At 39.5% G+C, this 13,764-nt stretch overlaps 1 protein-coding gene across 32 annotated transcripts in view; it reads right to left on the bottom strand.

Moving 5' to 3' along the window:
• The window catches only part of REPS2 (RALBP1 associated Eps domain containing 2), a 247,577-nt gene that overhangs the window by 133,581 nt on the left and 100,232 nt on the right, over positions 1–13,764 (bottom strand). For 19 of the 32 annotated variants that reach the window (XR_011535896.1, XR_011535895.1, XR_011535897.1 and 16 more), the window contains 2 exons: positions 5,244–5,392; positions 2,780–2,906 (listed from right to left, as the gene is read on the bottom strand). The exons of 2 other annotated variants lie outside the window; for them this stretch is intronic. Coding sequence is in view for 26 of the 30 variants with exons in the window: in XM_070604194.1 (XP_070460295.1) it covers positions 2,780–2,906; positions 5,244–5,392 (276 nt within the window). In the remaining 4 variants the exon portion in view is untranslated. The remainder of the gene's footprint in view (positions 1–2,779; positions 2,907–5,243; positions 5,393–13,764) is intronic. 11 more of the 32 variants (XM_070604181.1, XM_070604182.1, XM_070604201.1 and 8 more) reach the window with 1 other exon arrangement.

Raw genomic sequence — 13,764 nt, 5'->3', positions numbered from 1 at the left:
ACCACAAGGAGATGTCACTTCACACCCAATAGAATGGAAAATTAAAAACACTGAAGAAAAAGAAACCACTGAGAGTACCAGCTGCTGGCAAGGAGCACTGAACTCTCAAACATTGCCAGTGGGAGTATACAGCCATTTTGTAAACTCTTGGCAATTTCTTATATAACTACCCTAAGATTCAGCAAATGTTCATAGTATCCTTATTCTTAACAGCCAAACACTGGAAATAACCCGAATGTCCATCAACAGGAGAATAGATCATCAAACTGTGGTACATTATACAATGGAACAGTACTAACAAGAAGGAACAAGTTACCGATACACACAACAATGTGGATCAATCTCAACCACAGTCATTCAATATGATTCCATTTATACAAAGTTCTAGAAGAGGCAAAACTAATCTATGGTGATAAAACTCAGAACGGTGCTTGCACTGGGGTACAAGGAATGACTGGAAAGGGGCATCCCTGGAGTGATGGAAATGTTTTATTCTTTCTTTTTTTTAAAGAAAGGCAGACTGCCACATGCAGCACCTCATTTGGATGTATCTGGAGTCTTGGAGGCTTGACCACTTTACATTCTCCTACAAATGGACCTTGAGAGCTTGTTTGGAGGTTCTGTCATGGGAGCACAGCCACTCATATACCCTTGACCGAAGAATGGTCCTCCTCTATCGAAGAAGGTCATCCTCTCCAACCGAGCGTGCATCTTTGGGAAGGACACACATGGAGCAGTGAGGGAGGAATGGGACACCCACATAGCCAGCCAGATCAGCTAAATCAACCCTGGCGATCAATGGGGTAACAGATCTCACAGCCAGATAGCCCTCACATCCGGAAATGTTCTATATTTGATCAAAGTGGTGGCTACCTGGGTATATCCATTTGTTAAAACTCAAATTGAAGATTTTTTTTTTTTTTTGAGGAAGATTGGCCCTGAGCTAACTGCTGCCAATCCTCCTCTTCTTGCTGAGGAAGGCTGGCCCTGAGCTAACATCCGTGCCCATCTTCCTCTACTTTATATGTGGGACGCCTGCCACAGCATGGCTTGCCAAGCAGTGCCATGTCCACACGCAGGATCCGAACTGGCAAACCCCGGGACGCCGGAGCGGAACGTGCGCACTTAACCACTGTGCCACCGGGCCGGCCCTCAAATTTAAGATTTTTAAATGTGTTCACTTTATCATACGTAAATTTTACCTCACTTTAAAAAAAGGATGAAAAAGAAGGAAGGCATGGACAACCCTGACATAGGCTGCCAGGAGTCAAGAAAGATTGAGAGAAGCAGATTGTTTGCTTGCCACTGGGGGAACAGAAGCCCAATTTGAACAGAATGAGGAGAGAATGGGGCATGAAGTAGAGAGAGCAAGTACAGGCAAGTTTTTTAAGGAATATCAAAAAAGATAGGGTAGAACTTGGTGATAGGCTAACTCAGCAGAAGAAACATGACTCACCTGTGAATCAAACACCAAAAAACAGGCACCATGCTATGCAGAGGACTCCACCTTCCAAACCCAAATAAGATTAGGAATCAAAACCCCTACTTCTAAAAATAGGGAAATCAAGCAGGAGAGACTATAAGAGGAAAATAAGAATTCTCAACCCCATTTCATTTCAGACACCAATGGGACATTCAAGCTGCAGGGGAGTGATTTTTTTGTTACTATCCCTTAACAACATTATCTTGCATTTGCATAGGACTTAATTTCCAATTTTATACTCATGTTCTCACTAATCCTCACAACATCCCTCTTAAAAGAAGAAAGGAAATCATGGTTCACAGAAGTTAAATTGCTTGCCCAAGGTCACAGAGCTAGGCACATAAACCCACATCTTCTAATTCCAATCACAAGACATTTCCATTATGTCACATATGCTTCTCTCTGCAAGATTACAGCCTCTCTTTAGTCCAGTCTAGCACACATTTTTATATCTGCGTCCCTCTAGAAGTCACCACTACTTTCAATGCAGCAAAAACCTGCAGAAACTGGGTCTTTCCAGCCATGGCCCACAAAATAAAAAGGGGGGGTTACGAATATCCAATTCTAGAATACCTTTAAATTGGTCGTATCTTAAACTAGGAGCCTGAGCCCCAGGAGGACAAGATGCTGCAGTGAATTTATGGAGCTTTAAGCACTGCAGCCTGGGCGGCCAACTCTGCAAGTCATCCTCAGAACCAACAAACGTATTTTACCACTGACACAGCCAGCACAGTACAAATATGAGCAAGCAGGCACCCCTACAACCAGGCACTTAACACACTTCTCAGCAAAATGCTTCCCCTAGCATTTCCTTTATTCTTATTCCTAAACATAAGAGCTAAATATTTTCGTTTGTGTGATCAGTCTTTAAAGGTTGCATCAACTCTTTTGCTTTTGCATAGTTATATTTCTTAAGTAGTTTCATAAAAGCAGTTATTATATAAATATGTTTGGTATGTTTGCAGAAAGGAATAACAATTCCAAAATAATACAAACCCTTAATATGCCATGTTCCTGTAAAATGAAATCTGCATATGAAGGATTAAATCATCTAAATTGCTGCTCACAAGTCTAAAGATGAACTAGTGTGTAGGACAGGAGACAAGGCATTACTAAGATATATTTAATTTTATTTTTTTAAAAAACCTTGCTTAAGAGCATACAATTAAATTGAGCCATGTTTCCAAAGACAGAGGTAATTAAGTCAGGAGATTCAGCAGCTGGTGGCATGGCTGCCTGATAGATTGAGTCTCGAAGACGCTGCCTGGGACATCTGGCCCCGAGACTGCCTCTTACCTGGATGCATCTGCTCCGTGCTGCTCCGCAGTTTGCTGTAGCCATGGCTCAAGGGCACCCTCTGGTAATGAGGCGGGGAAGAAGGAGGGGAAGCGAGGGGTGACATCGTGGGAGACTGTGTTTCCTGCTTCAAAGAACCAGAGCAGAGTTCAGAGGCGATCACTCAAGAAGCCTGGCGCTCTGAGCTGCAGTTATGAAGTATAACGTAACTCTACTGCTGGTGAGCTGGCTGATTTAACAAATGGAGGAAATGTTTTCTCAAAAACGCAGCTTGGTTAAAAAGCAGCACCTGAGGATTCAAAGGTCTCCCAGAGAATAGTCTCAACGGGGTTCAGTCACCTAAATTACTAAAACAAGACTGAAACACTTTCAGTTATGCCAATATTTTCCTTCAGGAAATGAAGGACGTTGATCACATGAAAGAACATTCATACTCCCCAATCTTGATCTCTTTGTGGATAAATTTTCATTCATTAATAAAGGCTCCTATTTCCTGGATTTACACTTATCAAGTCTTCTAGCAAATGTGGATATTAAAAAATATTTAAAATGATTAATGCTGGGGCTGGCCCAGTGGCGCAGCAGTTAAGGGTGCATGTTCTGCTTCAGCAGCCTGGGGTTCGCCGGTTCGGATCCCGGGTGTGGACATGGCACCACTTGGCAGGCCATGCTGTGGTAGGCGTCCCACATATAAAATAGAGGAAGATGGGCACGGATGTTAGCTCAGGGCCAGTCTTCCTCAGCAAAAAGAGGAGGATTGGCGGCAGATGTTAGCTCAATGCTCATCTTCCTCAAAAACAAAATGATTAATGCTAAATATTCCTGGAGCTTATTATGCCAAAGTAAAATGCCAGCTGTTTCTTTTTTTACACCGAGATTGCAAAACAATTCATTATGGGCAAACCACTCCAACTAGCCCACTCCTAAACACTAGAATGGAGCCTTAACGAGCTACAATTTGAATCTGAACTCAAATGTGAACTTTATGTAGGACCCAAGGCAAGGTAAGCAATCTTACTCTATTACTGGGTTTCCTCCTTTTTTTAATATACCAATAGAGTGGTAACTTTGGAGTACCCAAGTAATAAGGAAACAGTACTTTTACCAACAGAGACTATACAGCTGCTCTTAGTCTAAACATATATATGCAATCTGAAATACTTATCAACTACTCTTCTTCAAGAAAAAGAAAAGAATATTTGCTTTTAACTGTGAGGTCACACCCACAGATCGGTTGGGCCTAGCATTAAACCAGGCTGAAGTGAAAGGATGGGTCCTCAATCATGCATCCAGGCAAGTTCCCAGGGCATCACCCATCTTCCGATAGTGGAATCTCATTCCTCTCCAAATGCCAGTGGGAACACATGCCAAAGAGTATTGACTAAAGATTTCTATACTCCATTTTACATAAATCCCTGAGGAACTAGTTTAAAATGTATCAGAACTATGAAAGCAACAGTACATGGAGTTATTTAACAGGACATACTACACCTCACTTAAATATAAAACTTCTGCAGCAACACCTCATATATCCAGCAGTATGGGTGAGCCACGTAAATTAGTTTTCTGACTTAACATCTGCCCTTTAATATTTATTGCATTTTAAAAACATTTTGATTCATCTTCCTAAATATAACAAATCTCTTTGCCTTATAGAAAATACTATATCGAATATAATTTGACTTTTCTTATGACTTTTTGCATCTTTATTACAAGTATGAGCTTGTACCTTGACTCCCTCAGAGTTTACTAATGTGTAAGATTATTTATCTCTTCTTGATAGGCTCACTCTTCTGGAATTTTATACTTTTGTCTCTACCAATCACCACCTGACTACTGCAATTAGTGGTCTAATTTTAAAAGCTCATCCTCCCTATTCTTGTTCCTAACCTGCTAAATATGTAATAGCAGCATTTCCCAAGATGGCATTCCAAACATGCTCTCCAAGAAAGTAAATGCAGATTTCTAGGTCTCTTCATTACAGGACTTCTCAAGGCCTTTAATGTTCTAATGTGCGCTGTGAATCTCCAAGACTGAAGATGTAGCCTTTCCCCGAAGAATAGGATATGAAGCAGCATTCTCCAAATATATTTACCCAGAGAAACCTTTTCTCTAGACTTTTTTGGAGGAGGAGACCTATTAAAAACTCCTAGAAGTTACATTTCAAAGAACCTATTTGGAAATGCCAATTAGAGAAATCAGATAAGTGTGTTAAATCAGTAGCCTTACTTTAGACACAATTCTACATTAAAGTAGGCTCTAAAGGGCCCATGGGGGGCTCATGGTAATTCCTATGCGTCAGCCTCTTGTTTTTGCTACAAGGAAACTTGACTGGCTCACTTTCAAGTCTGTAGTTGTATCCCAGATGGTGAGATTTGCTGGAAGCTTGACAGCAGATATGAGGCACTGCTGCGTGGGGTTTCACGGTCAAGATCAAATGGACATGCCTGATCCAACTGTTTACCTGTTTATCCTCATCGTCCATTCTTTTGAAGGTATTTTTTTCCGTGATTAAATATGGAATCTGCATCTTAGTTCCAAGCAGTTCAGCCGGGTTCCCAAATCGTATCTCACCATCAGTCTTTGACATCATAAAGCGAGGCAGCGGCAATTCTTTAGGACCAGAATCAGAGAAGCTCAAGTGAGACTTTATCTTAAAATGTGAAAAGGGGAACTCAATGGCCAAAAGATGAATCACTTCTGAGGAAAAATTCCAGAGCACTAAATATAGATTAAATTTTTATTTCAACACAATGAGGACTCCTATAATAAGGTCATGATAAAAGAAAAATGCTACAGTTTTACCAAGGTATTCCAGCTTAACATTTTTAAATGCTGTTGAATCATCGCAGACCAAATTCAGGTTTTGGACTGATCTCCCGCTTCCGCTCTTAGTCCAGCACGAAGAAAAAGGATATGACATTGTATAAATACAATATTAAGTGAAAAATGGTAGCAGGCAAAAACTTATACAATGCTTATTATATGCCAGACACTGTATTAAGATCTGCAAGTATTAACTCATTTAATCCTCACAACTCAGTAAGGTAAGACTATCATGGGCCTTCTTTTACAGATGTGGAAATAGACAAGAAGGAGCTAAGTAACATTCCCAAGATCACAGAGCTCACCTATGGCAGAGCTAGCTCGTAACCAGTGCCAAGTACTGCTGCCTTACAGTTTGCCTCATTCCTAGGGCAAACTTACTGGATAGAACAATGTCTTACCCTATGTCATTCCTTAAGGAATTTTCACATTCAATCTCCAGTTGTTGTTTCATAATGGAATAAGGAAAATGGTATCAAGTTAGAGCAGTCAGTCTAACGTTCAGCCAGATTCTACTGTTGAAATCATTAGCCACACTCCCAATGTTAGAAAGAGCTGAAATGCAACAGTCTGATATACTTATCTTTTGAATTTCTGACAAAACTATTCTGAAAACAGTAATGATGCTTTGGCACACTTCTAGTTCTCAGCATAGCAAATCACGCACAACCACACAGCACAAAAGAACTCCAAAAATGGGCATAATATTATGGATTACGCATAACGATTTGCATCTGTATCCATTGTTCGGGATAATACTCATCAGTGTGCCTTTGTGCTTCCATCAGCTCTCTATTTCAAACACACAGCTGCACTTCCAATGATTGATGCTGTGCTAAAGCCAGAAAACATCTTAGCAACAGCAAGCAAGTATCCTAGCTCCCCAGGCAAAGAAAGCCCCTGGTTCTCTAATAACCACATCATGTTTATTTTTAGTTGCTATGTCCACATTTGATTCAAAGAAGTAGGCAAAATGACAAATCCCTGCGTGATCAATCAGCCAAGGGCCCAAGAGACACAAATAGAATTACCAATCTGGAAAATTAAACCAAGACTCTCCTCTAAAGAGAGGATGACCGCCATTTTTAACGTTTTAATGTGTCCCAACCTCAGCAGCTCTCCAGCACTCAAGGCAGAACAAGGGCTTCAAAAGAAAAAAGGCAAGAGAAAAGAAAATCTAGATTCCAAGTCAATCAAATATAAGCTAATCCTATGGTTCTCTTCTCAGAAAGGTATCTGTTTCAGCCCAGTCTGCAAAAAGAATGTAAAAAGATGGAATAAGATGATATAAAATAATTTGCACCCTGATCTGACCACGAGAGGATGACTCTACTTCCAAACATTATTTGAGGAAGTAAATGCTCAGCATTTGTAAGCTCCATGACCAGTGCCTTACTGGTGTTCAACAGATAACTCCAAGAACAGTGGAATATGAACACAGTATGATGAATATCAACTATTAGACTAGGGCTTCCAGATATCCTTCAGGACATTGTCACTTCACATGTTCTCCTTCCCTGGCTATGGCACTTCTCCAGAACTGTTTACCTGGGAAAGAACTTATCTCTCCCAGACAGCCACCAAATAGCAAAAGGCAAAATACAGCTGAATTTCTCTCAGACTTTCTTTGGTTATGTGGTTTTAAATAACTCTCACTCAACAAAATCGTAACAAGACATAATAATATTCCTATCATTGAAAACTTTAATGAGGGTGCTAATTCCCTTCAGCTGTTGCAAGCTTTTAAAAAGTAGAAAGTAAAACTAGTTTGCAAATTTTCAGTCTATATGTTTTTTCCTAGTCATACATACACCAAATCCAATAGTGAAACTGTATTAGAAGATTAATCAATAAAGTTTGTGCTATCCAGTGTTGTATGTCAAGTAATCACAGGAGAAGATCCATTTGTTGTAGTTGGTTAGAATCTTTTCTCCCAAATTGAATTTAATTAACACACAGGAAACAAATTAAGAGTTCAAATTAAATGTTTATAGGGGCCAAGGAGACAATGAGTACAGCCATGCAAGGCAATAATTTGTTTCATAATGGTATCTTAAGTTGTATTCTTTGAACATAGAAATGCTTTGTATATTAAATATAAATGACTATTTTTCCCTTCCACAAAGAAAACTGTCTCTTTTTTTAAACATGTGATCTTCTAAAAAGTAAAGCAAAAATCCTATTTTTCCACGTGTGATGGAGACATGAATATAAGAAACACTTCAATTTCCTCAATCCACTAGAAAAAACAAAAGCAGCATAAATGTAACAACAAATGGCAAATGACAACAGAGAGGGTTGGGGCTGGGCAGAGAGCTCGTGTCTCATCTAAAATGGCAGCTGCTGTTCACTGTCCTTCAACACTGTCCACTACAAATACAGTTGTCCCTTGGTATCCGTGGGAGATTTGTTCCAGGACCCCCTCAAACACCAAAATCCACAGACGCTCAAGTCCCTTATATAAAATGGTGTATTTGCATATAACCTACACACATCCTCTTGTATACTTTAAATCATCTCTAGATTACCTATACCTAATACAATGCAAATGATATGCAAATAGTTGTCATACTGTATTGTTTAGGGAATAATGACAAGGAAAAAAGTCTGTACATGTTCAGTACAGACACAACCATCACAGACCTTTAAGGTTGGTTAAACCCTTGCATGCAGAACCTGTGAATATGGAAGGCCGACTGTATAATACAAGCCACACACATAATTGTAAATTGTGTAGTAGCTACATTACAAATTTTTTTTTAAGTTAAGAAGCCAGTCACAAAAAGACAAATACTGTATGATTTCACTTACATGAGGGATCAATAAATAGTGAAACTCACAGAGACAGAAAGTAGAATGGTAGTTGCCAGGGGTTGAGGGGAAGGGGAATGAGGAGTTGGTGAATGGGTGCCAAGGTGTTTTGCAAGGTGTGGTGAAAAAATTCTGGAGATTGGTTGCACAACAATGTGAATACACTTAACACTACTTAACTGTACACTTAAAAATGGTTAAGACATTAAATTTTATATTTTTTGTGTGTATGTACGTGTTTTATGTGTATGTTATCAAAATTGTAAGTAAAAAAGGACAAGTGAAATTAATTTTAATAAATTTTAACCTAATATCATTACACGTAATCAATATAAAAATTATTAATGAAAGATTTTATATTCTTTTTTCAGACTAAGTCTTCAAACTCCCACGTGTATTTTACCTATACCATAGACCTCGATTCAGACACGCCACATTTCAAGCACTCAGTAGCCACAGTACTACGGCTACTGGCTACCTAGTAAAGCAGCACAGCTCTAGCTGATGGCTGCCATGAGGGAATGTGAACCATTGTGGCCAGAAATCTGGATTTTACCAACAAATATTATAACATTAAATGTCAACAACTAATTGATTTGTTTCCAAATTATGTAAGGAGCATTTTACATGGAGGGATAATTTACATATATAGATCTTAAGTGTACCATCTGAAGAGTTTTGACAAATGTATCTATATGCACACAACCAACATCCAAATTAAGATAACATTTCCATCATATAGAATTCTTCTTCACATCCCTTTCTAGTTAATCCTCTCCCCTTGTCCCACTCAGGAACCTCTGTTCTAATTTCTAAATCCATAGATTACCTTTACCATTACAGAATTTCACATAATGGAATAAATCCAGCATTTATCCTTGTGAATAGTTTCTTTCACAACATTTTGTCTGTGATAATCACCCAATACATTCTATGTAGACACAGTTCATTCTTTTTCACTGCCATGAAATAATCCATTTTTATGAATATATTGAAATTTTTTAAATCCATTCTCCTGTGATGAAAATTTGGGTTCTTTCCAGTTTGGGGCCACTGTGAATACAGCTGCTATGAACATTCCTTTGCTTTTTTAAGGACATGAATTCATTTATACTGGGGACACCTATGAGCCAAATCCAACCTGTTGCCTATTTCTGTACAGTCTGTGAGTTAAGAATAGGTTTTACATTTTTGAATGTTTGAAAAACACTGGAAGAAAAATATTCCATGACATAAAAATTATATGAAGTTCAAACATCATTGTCTATAAATAAAGTTTTATTGGAACACAGTCATGCTCCTTTGTTTACATATTGTCCACGTCTGCTTTCAGTTCAATGGCAGAGCTGGGTAGTTGCAACAAAGGCCATATGGCTCACAAAGCCTAAAATATTCACTACCTAGCCCTTTAGAGGAAAAGTTTGCTAATCCCGGTCTTACACAATGCAATGGTTAAAGTGAAATGTAATCTTACTAAAACAATAAAGTTGCATTTAATGGAAAAATATTTTACAGTGCTTGCGTTTATTTAAATTTTAAATAATTAAAATTCCTCAGTCACACTAGCCACATTTCAAGTGCTCAACAGCCAGCCACATGTGGCTAGTGACTACCATATTAGATAGCAGAGTTTACCTGATTTTATTCTCACAACAACTCTACAAGGCAGGTACTATTGGTATACCCCTTCCCCAGGTGAGTTCTTTGAAGCTGAAAGAGATTAAGAAACTTGCCTGAGGGCACACAAATAAAAGGTGATGGAGCAAAGATTCAAAATTAGAAAGTCTATTGCTGGGGCCCATACTCTTAGCCACTAGGCTACACTATCATCCTGAAAATTAAAATATTCTTTCTATTGTAGGTTTGAATATTCAACATGGAACTGGCATTTCAGAGCTGGAAAATAGTCTAGAGAAAATCTGCTAGAATGTCCACATTTCACAAATGAGGAACTAAGCCCAGGAAGGGGAAGGTGGGCTTTGCCTTAGTCATGCAGCAATATGGTGGCAGAGCTACGACCACAACAACACTCTTGGCTCCTGGGGCTCCCTTCTCTTCCCATTACTTTTCATTGCCTATTCATTTATACCAGCTACTTACAGGTTAACAAAAAGTAATGACATAATGTTCTATAATTCCAAAGTGAAGCCATCGCCACACATTTTCCTGTAGTTACTCTGGAAAAAATATCACATCGGTCATATCAACAAACATGCCCTGAGTGCCCACAATACCCCACAGGGATTACCAGATCCTCCTCCCTTCCCCTTAGGCAAGCTTGCACACTAGTGAGGATGACAGACAAAAAAGTTGTCAAGTCTGTAAAGGAATACTTAGAAACTCTGATAAATGCTATGAGGGAGCAGATCCGGAGAGACAATAAAGCTAAAGCAGGGAGGGGATTGTCACACAGAAGCATTTCCTAACAGGTACCTCCAGGATTACCTAACTCCCCAGGGATATGCACTTTTGTTTTGACTTACTATTTACTCCTGATTAGGCATTTTACAATTCTGTAGGGGTAGATATTAACTTGTAGAAAACTGTTAGCTAACAAATAATTCCTATCTAATAGCAATGCAAATAACTTTCATCTTAGAAAAGAGTATAATAACCAAGCTACAGTTTTATTGCCCTGTTGGGTATTAATCAATTTTATATGTAATCTAGCAATCTTATTCCAGCACTCTTTCTTACCATCACTATAAATACTTCTGACTCTCCTATACTTTCTTGAACCAGCTTTACTTTACTATATGCTGGTTCCTTTGTTAATTAATTAATAGACAGGACATACTTTACACAGGATGGTGGGAACAGTCTCTGAATCCTGAAAGATGAGGAGGAACAGCCATGGGAAGGGGAAGGGGAATAACAGACTGATTGGAACCCAAGACCTTGAGATAACATAGTCTTTCCTGCAGCAGGAAAGAAATGGTCCAGAAATGCCTAGAAGGCCAGCGAGGCTGAGGGACAGATGGTAAGCAAGGGGGAGAGGTGTGAGATGAGGATGGAGAGTAGGCAGGGACTAGATTATGTAGGGCCTTACAGATCAGTATAGGGACTTTGAATTTGGTACTATGTACAACAAACCACTGGAGGGCTTTAAGGAGGAGGACAAAATGATCTGATGGATATTTTGAAAAGACTACTCTTACTGCTGTGTGGGAAAAGAGACTGGAGTAGAGAAGAGGTCAGGAAACCAATGACAAAACCATTGTATTACCCAGGTGAGTGGCTGAAGATGGCCTGGTCTAGTAGGGGCAGAGAGATGGAGGGAACAGGCAGTGAAACTGGAGCCACACTGCCAGGACCTTTGATGGATTATGTTGAAGAGTGAGGCAAAAGGGTGAATCAAGGATGACTTCTAGGTTCCTGGCCTGAGCAACTGTACACGGTGGTGACATTTACCGAAATGGGAAAGGCTAGGGGTTAGAGGTTAACACACACATACACACAGGCACGTGTCATCCATGAAGTAAGGGTATGACTCTTAGAGAAGTTAAGGATGGACTCACAACTCCCTGCGTGTGATGGGACTACCATAGCCTATCAGATTAGGTTCTCAGAGAGCATTCTCTTTGGCCTTCAAGGTTTGTGTCATCAAACATTAAGCTAATAGATTTCAAGCAACAAATTGGAAAATTCTAAGTGGGGGCTCTAAGTTTGGCCCAATCTTGCCCTCATTCTTACTCAACATATTCTGACTGCAAATAACTTTTATTTAATAAATCTTTAAATGAAGGAAGAAAATTCAGAATTAACTCTGAGTATACTTAAACCCTCAGAGGTAAAAGGCAGTGTCAGGATTTATAAAATACAACTGAGAAAGCCTTATATTTGTGAAAAAGTGCTAATCTTTTACACAAGTGATAACTTAGACAATCCTTCCCCTCCTCCGCCCCACCCACCCCGGGGATAATAAGGGGTACATATGAGTACAAATCAGGTAAAAGACTTCAGTCTAACTTAAAGTAAGCAACAAAAGTGTCAAAAGTTTATCCTTGTATACAACAAAGGAGTTCTAACTTTTCCGGAAGATAAAATTGGAAGATACTACAGTAAAACTTAATGACCCTTTACAATTGAACGGAAACTATCAGTGCCTATCACAAACCCAAACTCAATGTGAGTTTTAAACTAATCAAAGCAAGTGACTGCTATGTCTTGTAGCAATAAACACCAAATCTGCCACTGAAATAACACTCCTTCAAGAAACCTATTTCAAGGAACCAAACTATGTAATACCAAGCAAGGGATGCCTTTTGGGTCATATTTTTTCACCATTTGGAACATATTCCATGATTACAGATTACAGTCAGCACCTTACTAAACAGGAAGAATAATCAAGAAGAGGCTACTTTGCATAGCAATGAAGAGCCTGAGAACTGGAGGCTGAGCTCCTGTCTCCAAACTCTACGAACCTTGCGTCCTAAGGAAAGTTACTCAACGTCCTAAACTTCAATCTCCCCATCTGTAAGACAGGGATAAGAACAGTACCACAGCAGAGGCTGCCAGTGCTCACCATAGCCAGTTCTCCTCTCCTGTAATGCACAGGAGAGAATTACATCTCCCTCAGTCTGCTCTGCAGTTTAGCAGATCCATGTGATAAGTCCCAACGCACTGTGAGCAACAGTAAAATGAGTCACATCCAGACCAAAGCATTTAACTGCTAGGGTGAGACACTAGTCCTCTGTTGCAGCAATTATGGGAACAGGTGCTGTGTTGGAGGTGCCACAAGATAAAGCAGTCAGGATCACAGAGCCAACACATGGAGGGCAGCTGCCCTAGAGGGTCACCCTGATCCACTGCAAAGCAGAAAGCAAACCTTTGTTTTGTTAAGGCACTGAGATTTCGGTGGTGTTTGTTATCACAGCTTATTCTAGGCAATGCAAACTGACACAAATACCTAATTGAGTAGGATGTTGTGAGTACTAAATGAGACAGTGCCTGGCACACATGCTAAGCCTTTAATAAAGATTAGCAGGATGATCTAATGATGGCTAGTGCAAAAGGGGTTTGTTTTCCACAGTCAAGCTACCAGAATCTTCTCAGCTATTTGGAGTTGTCCTACAAGGTTACCATGGACTAACCATAAACCCTGAACCCTACTCACAGTCTACCAGGGACTTGACAGGAGAGGAGACAGTTGAGTGGTTTTTATCTCAAAATGAGGAAAAGGAAAAAGTTCCTACATGGCTGTGTGGACATATGAAAGTAATTTGTATCAAAGTGAATTAACAGAGGACCTCAGCACATCCCTTGAATAATCACCTTCTTCACACAGATTTATAAAACCAATACTGAGACAGTATAAATGATGCTAAGAGTTGGGGACTTTGCTTCTG

This window comes from Equus przewalskii, chromosome X (genome assembly GCF_037783145.1).
Source record: "Equus przewalskii isolate Varuska chromosome X, EquPr2, whole genome shotgun sequence".
NCBI lineage: Eukaryota > Metazoa > Chordata > Mammalia > Perissodactyla > Equidae > Equus > Equus przewalskii.
This window is presented reverse-complemented; position numbering and strand designations above follow the sequence as displayed.